The sequence below is a fragment of the Patiria miniata genome, unplaced genomic scaffold (assembly GCF_015706575.1).
Source record: "Patiria miniata isolate m_02_andy unplaced genomic scaffold, ASM1570657v1 HiC_scaffold_29, whole genome shotgun sequence".
Lineage (NCBI taxonomy): Eukaryota > Metazoa > Echinodermata > Asteroidea > Valvatida > Asterinidae > Patiria > Patiria miniata.
The window spans coordinates 23,715,886-23,725,295 of NW_024037068.1; the positions used below are offsets into that span (position 1 = coordinate 23,715,886).

Genomic DNA, 9,410 nt, shown 5'->3' on the forward strand with positions numbered 1-9,410 from the left:
GAAAATAGGAAAATATATCGATTAAAAAATGTTATGGACAATGGAGAAAAGTATGTGCTGGGTGTTGTCCCTTAACAATGAAAAAAAATTACACTGAAAACAACTGGAAGCAAGGGGTTATTTTAGCAACGCGCACCAGCATTTTAAAACGGGGAAATAGTTGCGAGAAATAAAATGGACCAAACTTCGACACGAATGTGCGGCTTGATTTCCCATTTTGAATTTTGTTGGGGAGATAACTTCTACAGGTCCAAAATATTGCTTTTACGCACATAAAAATGTGTCTTTCTATACAAACCTACGGAAATAAAGGTGTGCGTAGCGCAACTTTTGCCCCATGTGCTGAAAAATGGCGCCGCCCATGACAAAACGGGTCTGTACCCATTGCCGATCTAGTCTTTTTATTCTATATCTATGAAGACAGGCACTGAAAAAAAACATGTAGGGAGGAGATAGTGAGGAGAAAGCGTTTTATAGGTGGGATTAAAACCCCAGAACAATAGTCATGGTAAAACCCATGTTGATTATTAGGTAGGAACTGAAAACCCAATCCACATAATTGGCCCAGGCGGGTCACAGCGGTGGAAGGCGAGGAAAGAACCGCTACGCAAACTTGACTCATACTAGGGCGATCACTCCCTTGTTAAACAAATGCTGTTTTAATTTATAAAGAATATTAACTGATTTAAGTCTATTAATGGCCTTTTAGTGTCTACTGCCATTACGCTTAGATTATGATTAATTGAGGAATAACTAAATATTGGGGAATCTGGGCAAAAAAATAGCAACTTCAACTCTCCAAATAATAACCGTTTCGTGCAATTATCATCCTTCATCAGTATGTTACAAGTAAAAAGAGGGTGTGTGCATGGCAAATAATCGTAACGAGTGCATATTTACTACTCCCACTATATTGATTTCGAACTTGTTCGGCATGAAAGACAATAATATTGTTCAGTAAAGATTCAGGCCTAATCGTACACAACGACAGGACAATACTTACGAAATACTTCTCTCTTGGACCTTTTCAAGAATGACCTATGTAATTACCTGATCGTAGTCACAGGATATAAGACACCTTAGTTTAACACATGCAGCTAACATTCAAGTCACAAATATCAACGCGTCACAAAAGTTGAAACCCTTTCTAGCTGGTCCCCCAGCACAAGCAAACGGAGAGTGGTTGCACTGAACTGAATGTATAGCACTTTGATATAGGGTCGATGACGTCATACATAAACCCCAACAGTTATCATGGCGCTCTTAGTTATCTGGCTCCGACTGGCTCACCGTTCGCACAAAAGTCACTCTAATTGGCTGTGCTGCTACGTGGCAGAATTCATCATTATTCATTGAGCTGAATAGGCTACATTTTGGTCAAAAAAAGGAATGGAAGGTGTCAGTGCAGGCTGATTTAATATACAGCCTCTTTAAAGACAACCACTGATTTTAATGTCGTGCATAAAGTTTATTTGTGTTCAGTTCCGGTTTCGAAACCTAATGGGAGCGGTTCACAATACGGTGTTCCTCCAACGTTTATCTTCGAAAAGGTACATTTTTCGGGTCGCGGGTCCACATCAGTAACTATGGCGACGCTATACAAATGTAAACCGTCCCAACGATCAAATTTTGGCGTTTAATATAATTATGATCACTATGTAATAACGGGGTCTCTGGATTTTTGCGTATGGCAGCCAGCCATACGACCCAGAAACATTGTATGACCATGTATAGCACAGGCATAGATCGAAAGTGTTTAATTGTGTCGGAGGGAGGAAAACCGGAGGACCCGTAGCAAAACCCTCCTGGCACAGAAGGGAACGGACGCACAACTCTAAAGTTCTAAAGTTTTAAACTAAAGTTCTATACCCAAAGTCCAAAGAGTTTAAGACACCAGTCAAATCAAGGCTCATTTCATCATCTTTTATAATCTTTTTTTTTTTTGGGCGGGGGGGGGGGGTAGTCCAAATGATTTTCGGGTGAAAATTCCGTGCAAATACAATCAACCCTAAAAGTAGTCCTAAAGCCCATCGCCATTTTGAAAAATGACGCCTGCGCTCGCTGGCAGAATAGAGCAACTTTAGGGCAGTCCGGATCGCGGCTTCCACTCTTCTTGTATACAAACACTCACGTTCACGGCCCACAAAATGCTCTAATTCCAACATGAAAATTGAGGGCATACTAATCGTTATTTGTACCCGCGTAGGCAATCTTTGGCTCATTTACTCGCCTGCACCCTTATCGTAGCTGTACACGTTTCTTTATGGAAAGCGTATGCAGACCAACTGAGAAAATCCATCACGCCTATCTTGTGCATCGGGTCGGGTTGACCAGGCCAAACTGACCCGAAACGTGACAGAAACCGACCCGACCCCGAAACCGAATGTTTTTCCAATCACTTCAGTCGGGTCGGCGACGGTTTGGGTTCGTTTTTACATTTGCGATTGTCGGCAGAGGTGGGTTAAGCCATCTTCCGAGTTCTGAAAAACCCGAAATAATCTGGAAAAAGTAGAAAGTAGACCCTGGAAACGAGGTTGTGGAAGTAAGTAGCCTCCCATATACTGGTTCTACGTCTTTCTTGAGGTTGAAAGAATACCCTGGGAATGAGGTTGTGGAAATAAGAAACCCTCCCATAAACAGGTTCTACTTCTGTCTTTCGGTTGAAAGTAGACTCTGGGAACGAGAATGTTGAAGTAAACCTCCTATACTCAAGTTCTACGGGCAGTTATGTCATGAGGTTAAAAGTAGACCAGTCGGAACGAGGTTGCGGAAGTGAGTAACCCTCATATAACAGGTTCTACTTCTGTATCACACATTGTAACAAATCACTTATGAACAATAACAAAATAAAAATAGAACGGTACATGTGTATGATTAAAACACGGGGTATGAAAACAACACGTATACTGCCAACCCACTTGGAAATTGAGATAAATTTGTGTAAGCTTCAAACAAAGATTGACATAACTTGGGCACTTTGAAAAAAAAAAGCAAAAGAGGAAAAAATACAGAGTTTAGTCATTAACTCAAACTGTTTCCATGCATATCTTTAATGCCTTATTGGAACGGGAAATGTAGCAAAGTATAGCCTCCTTCGTGTCAAGATGTGCAAACAGTGTTTGTCGCCCTTTGGTCAAAGTACGTGTTTGTTTGTTTGCATTATGTATGTCCTAATGTATTAATAGGGAGGTTTCGCAAGCGAACGGATACGCTTACACTTACGCTTAGCTATCCGTATCCGTTTTTTACTTACGTGTAGCGAGCGAGATATGCATGTCGTCTCCACGTATGACGTCATACGCCACTCACTATCCGCTAAACGTGCAGACGACACGCATATCTCGCTCGCTACACGTAAGTAAAAAACGGATACGGATAGCTAAGCGTAAGTGTAAGCGTATCCGTTCGCTTGCGAAACCTCCCTAATAACTCTCATATTGATTTCATATGCATTTGTCCCGCAGACTAGTCGATTGTTCGGTGAAGATTTAATCCCATTCGGCCAAAAAGGATGGTAGTTACAAATGATTTTCTCTGGAACCTTGTCCTTCAACAAGAAATTTCACAGTCGCTGTCTCAGAAAATTAAGAAACTTCAGTTCCGAACCTCCAGCGTTCAAGTCACAAATTTATAACTGCGTCACAAATATAATTTTCTAGCCGCGCCAATGAAGCAAGAGCGGGTATTGCGGCCTAAATGTATCAGCACTGTTTTGTGGCTCCCTTCTCTTTTGAATCGGTAGAAATGAGGGATCCTGCAGCTCTGTAGCAGTCTTTCTACTTGTATTTCCGTGAAAATTTGGATGAAACTGGCCCTAAAAGCCGCTCTATTTTGCAATGAGGGTAGAGGAATAAAGTTTCAACGTTGCCATTGGCTTCTGGACTGCTAATAGGGGTGGTCATCTTTGGATGAAAAAAACACACCCAAATATCATACGTTAACACCCTTCCAAAAAGAACGGTTCAAAAGTTTAGGGGAGTCTAAATTGGAAACTTGTCCGAGTCTGTAGGAACTTTGTCAACAATTTAAGGAACACTCTGAAAAAGGATTATTTTCGGAAACAAGTCATGGACAACAAACAAAATCCTTCTGGCCTTTGGTCCATCTTAAAGAAAGCCATGCCGACAAAATTGCACAAGGTTCCTAACAGTCTCAGGGTAAATGCTTCTGTGTTCGACAAACCTAAACAAATAGCTCAGGCCTTCAACACGTTTCGTGTCGATTGGAGTTAACCTGTCTAGTACATTTCAATCTCGGAACAACCCAAAACCTTGTTTTGACAACTTACCTGATTCCGAAAATAATTTCACATTTTATGATATTGAACCTGGTTTTGTCATGAAGCAGCTTAACAATCTCAATTTAACCAAAGCTACTGGTGTTGATGGAATTAGCGCAAGACTACTAAAGATTGCGCCACCGGTAATTTCAGAATCGTGTAAATTATTTAATAGATCTCTGGTAGAGGCGGACATACCAGACGAGTGGAAACAGGCTAAAGTCACGCCTATTCACAAAGAAGGTAACCTTGACGACACGAATAACTACCGGCCAATCTCAGTCATCCCAATTGTGATGAAAGTCTTTGAGAAAGCAATTCATTTGCAGGTGTATGACTTCTTATATGACAATGGCTTGATCTGTACCCAACAGTCAGGGTTCAGGCCCGGGTATTCAACCTGTACTTCATTGACGTATGTAACAAACTACCTGTACAATCAAATGGATCAGGGTAAAATTACAGGTATGTTTTTTCTCGATCTCAAGAAAGCCTTTGACACAGTAGATCACGAATTACTTTTGTGTAAATTACAGGCTTATGGTATTAAGAACGGTGCTCTGGCTTGGTTTAAATCTTATATGACCAACCGTAAACAAGCCACTGCTTTTCGGGGCGAGACATCTGATTTGGAATTGATCAAGGTTGGTGTTTCACAAGGTTCAATATTGGGTCTTCTCTTGTTCATGATTTATATCAATGATTTACCTCGAGCAGTCTCGAAGGCCTCGGTCATTTTATACGCAGATGATACAGTGGTTATGTTCAGCGGTAGCAACATTGCTGGCATTGAATCTACTCTGAACACAGAATTATCTTTGCCTGCGTTACGGTTGTATAGCAGGCAAAATTTGTCTAATCGGTTGAGGAATGAATTCCGCGAGGCGGTGGTGCGTATAAGGGTGGAAAGGGCGTGTCAAATTTGAATATGAAAGACGTGCATAGAATGTACGTAGAACGTGTGAGGCGAAGGCGTGGGGGATCATTATAGCTTGCGACTTCAGGTCAGTTAACACACACAAAGATGGAGCTGGGCGACATTTCAGACCTTGTGGAAGCAAAAATACAGGACAACCAAGCAGTACTTTTGAGTCAGCTTGATAAGTTAATGTCTAGTAAGCTGAACAAGTTCCAGCAACAAATACAAGAGAACCAACGAGACTTGAGCGACGTGCAGGTTGTGAAGATTGAGGAAATGACTAAAGACTCGTATACATTTCGTAAACGAGGAAATGAAGAGCAACATAAGGTCAACGTCAAGGCAATAAGGAAAATGAAGGAGGCGGATGCCATCCTCGAGGCAGACAGCGCTACCAGCTACATTGGAGAAGCAAGAGCAAAAATATCGGAAGAGCGGGATCATCGACGGCAGTGAGCAGTAGAGCGAGCACATCATCGGACATCGGCTACCGCCAGCAGCAGGGCTACGGGGGTAGAAAACCGGGAGCGTGCTTCGCATGCGGGAAGTTTGGTCACTGGAGAGCGGAATGCAGAGAGGCAGTGAAGGAGACAAGTGGCAGCCTTAAGATAAGTGAAAAGGCAGATGAAGTATGCATGAATGTGATTTGTAGTTTGGTCCAACGAGAAATAGCATCTCCGGTTGGGCGTTTAAAGAGTAATCTGAAAAAAATGGGAGGAGATTAATGCCAACAGTAGCATAATGAGCATTTTGCGTAATGGGTATATGTTGCCACTGTTTACTTTGCCTGAAGAAGCTGAAATAAGAAATAACAGGTCGGCTTTTGATAAGTTTGATTTTGTTGGTTCAGAAATAGAGAAGTTGTTGCTCAAGGGGTGTATAGTCGAGGTTAGCCAAAAACCATATGTTGTTAATCCATTAACGGTAGCGGGTAACAAAGATAAGCCTAGATTGGTACTAGATTGCCGCCACATAAATCCTCATCTGTACAAAGAAAAGTTTAAATACGAGGATGCACAAGTTGTACGGGATTTGTTCAAAGTTAATGATTTTGCTATAACTTATGATTTGAAATCAGCTTACCATCATATCGAAATAACCGAAGAGCACCGAAAGTTTTTAGGTTTTGCCTGGGAGAAAGAGGGCAAGAAAAAGTATTACGTGTTCAATGTGCTGCCATTTGGCCTATCAACGGCAGGTTATGTATTCTCAAAAGTAATGAGAGAAGTAGTTGCATATTGGAGAAGCAAGGGGTTCAAAGTAGTAATGTTTCTAGATGATGGTTTGGCTGGAAGTGCCACTAGAGAGAAAGCTAAAGGGCAGAGTGATTTCATCCGAAACAGTTTGAAGGATTTGGGCTTTTTAATAGCCGAAGAAAAGTGTGATTGGGAGCCGAAAACAAAAGTTGTTTGGCTCGGTCTGGTATGGGATTTTGGACATGGGGTCATGCATATCACTGAAAAGAGGACTAAAAATCTCATATATTCAATAAATCAGTTGTTGAGCGGGTTAGACGCGCCTTTTGCGCTGGTAAAGGCCAGGTCATTGGCAGGCATCCTAGGCCAAATCGTATCAATGCATAGCGTTTTGGGATCATTGGTTCAGCTAAAAACAAGGGAAGCATTCAAATGTGTCAATAGCAGAGCAAGTTGGAATGCCAGCGTAGTGTTGGCATCAGAAGCCAAATCAGAATTGATATTTTGGAGAGATCAGGTAGATCAAATAAATTCCAGATCGATATCGGAGCACATGGTTGTGCATTCATCAGTATACACAGATGCTTCAGGCATAGGTTGTGGAGGGTATGGGTGGGGACATGAGGAGATGGAGATGGTTGGAGCTTGGTCACAGAATGAAATGGGTAAAAGTTCCACGTGGAGGGAACTAGAAGCAGTTCATAGAATGATGCAAGATATGGCACAAGGTCTGGAAGGGCCAAATGTTCGTGTGTATACGGACAATAAGAATGTAGTGAAGATTATCAAAGCAGGTAGTAATAATTCAGAATTGCAACAGAAGGCACTACAGATCCGAGAAATTTGCTCAAAAGTTGACATGAAAGTTGATCCAGTGTGGATACCAAGAGCAGACAATAAACGTGCAGATGATCTGAGTAGAATGGCTGATAGCGATGATTGGCAAATAGATCACAAAACCTTTGCAAGGTTAGACAGATGTTGGGGTCCTCATTCTTGCGATAGATTCGCATGTGGGTACAATTCAAAGTGTCAAAAATTCAACTCACGGGGATGGTACCCCGGAACTTCAGGTGTAGACGCCTTTAGTCAAAAATGGTCGAATGAGATGAATTGGTGGGTGCCTCCATCCAAATTAATTGCTAGAACGGTAGATAAGTGTGTAGCAGAAAAAGCATGCGGAACGTTAGTGGTTCCATACTGGCAATCGGCGCCGTTTTGGCCCAAGGTTTGGAATGGTTCTAGTTTTAAGCCATTTGTGCAGGCGCACGAGTTTTTAACATCCGATGTTGTGTGGAAAGGGAAAGGCAAGAATGGGATATTTGGAAAACGTGGGAGTATATTCAAACTAATCGCACTGAAAATACGGTTCTAATTGAGTTATTTCTTTTTAGTACTAGGGATATCTTGTGCGGTTCATCAGGCTTTAGAAGAGACAGGAGCCAAGACCAGCAAGCTGACTACATTGGCGGACAACATGTCAACACAGCTGATGGAATCCAGAAGTGAGGGGACTACGACCAAGTACTCGTGTCTGCATTCAAAAGATGGCAGGCATTCATACAGACGGAGGGGGGCGAGGCGATACCGGCGAAGCCAATACACGTTGCATTATATATTTCAAGTCTGATTGATCAAGGGTCTTCGTCAAATGCCGTTCAGGCGGCAGTATATGCAATTAAATGGGCTCATAATATTAGAGGATCAAATGATCCCACAGATAATCTTTTCGTTAAAAATTTACTGGAAACGGCTAAAAGGAAAAATTCAAAGCCAACGATAAAGAAAGACATAGTTACGGCAGAGCAGATCATCGCCTTATGCGATCAGTACGGGGATTCGGAAGATATCATGGTGTTACGAGATCTAGCCATCATAGTTTTGGGATTTTCGGGTTTTCTAAGATTTGAGGAGATCCGTTCTTTGAGGGCAGTAGATGTAAAATTCCACGAAAGTTGTTTGACTTTGTACTTGAGCAAAAGCAAAACAGATCAATACAGGAAAGGAAATACAGTAACAATTTCCAAAGGTAACACAGCTGCCTGTCCTCTAAAGGTGGTAGGGAATTATTTTGAAAAGGCAGGAATCTTACTAGACTCCGACCAGTTTATTTTTCGGCCGGCATTCTGTAACAAAGGAAGAAAGGTACTTGTAAAGAAAAATAAGCAAATAAGTTACACCCGGGCTAGAGAAACGGTTTTGAGTCGACTTAGAGAGGTTTGTGGCGATGCACATATTGAGCTTCATTCGCTCAGGGCCGGTGGTGCCACTGCTGCCGCAAGGGCGTCAGTCAATGATAGACTGTGGAAGAGGCATGGGAGGTGGCGGAGCGATACAGCCAAAGATGGTTATGTTGATGGTTATGTTGATGACAGTCTAGAACACAAGTTATCCGTTAGTCAGGCACTACAATTGTAAGAAATTATTACCCTCCAATGTTGCTGCTGAGCATTGTTCAAACACACTGGCTTTAATGTAAATGATTAATGTTATTACACATAAATAACGGAGATATTATAATTTGTTGATATCAATGTTATGCGATTTCATGGAGGCTCGAAATATAAGCCCAAAAAAAAAAAAAAGTTGTTCCTTTAAATTGGTTCCACAAAGGCAGCACAGTGAAGTAATGTTATCCAATACACTGGCTTTAATGTAAATGTGTAATGTAAATACAGTAAGAACGAAGGTATGGAATTTAGTTGGATTTTATGCGATTTCATGGAGGCTGGAAAGGAAGGCAAAAAAAAAAAAAGCAATTTAGTGGTTCTTTTAAATTGGTTTCACGAAAGTAGCACAGTAAAGTATACACGGTTATTCAAGCGATGTTTATTATTGTATCACGAGGAAAAGTTGTAAAGGAAAAAGCAAGTTGCGACATAAATTGCTGTAAATGCAGTGAAAATTACTTTATGAGGCACAGTTTAGGTTGAAAGTAGAAGGGTTGGCAAATTTTGTGCAGATATTCCGGAAGTGAAGATAAAGAGATTAATAAGCGGCAAAAAAAAAAAAAAAA

The 9,410-nt window shown here is 41.4% G+C and overlaps 2 protein-coding genes across 2 annotated transcripts; both read left to right on the forward strand.

Moving 5' to 3' along the window:
* The first annotated feature begins 5,275 nt into the window (after positions 1 to 5,275).
* On the forward strand, positions 5,276 to 5,672 carry LOC119736212. Its single transcript, XM_038210244.1, has one exon. The coding sequence runs from the start codon at positions 5,304 to 5,306 to the stop codon at positions 5,652 to 5,654; it is 351 nt and encodes a 116-aa protein (XP_038066172.1). The 5' UTR covers positions 5,276 to 5,303; the 3' UTR covers positions 5,655 to 5,672.
* A 243-nt stretch (positions 5,673 to 5,915) lies between these two features.
* LOC119736210 lies at positions 5,916 to 7,790 on the forward strand. Its single transcript, XM_038210243.1, has one exon. It carries the CDS (start codon positions 5,940 to 5,942, stop codon positions 7,767 to 7,769), a length of 1,830 nt encoding a protein of 609 aa, XP_038066171.1. The 5' UTR covers positions 5,916 to 5,939; the 3' UTR covers positions 7,770 to 7,790.
* The last annotated feature ends 1,620 nt before the right edge of the window (positions 7,791 to 9,410 follow it).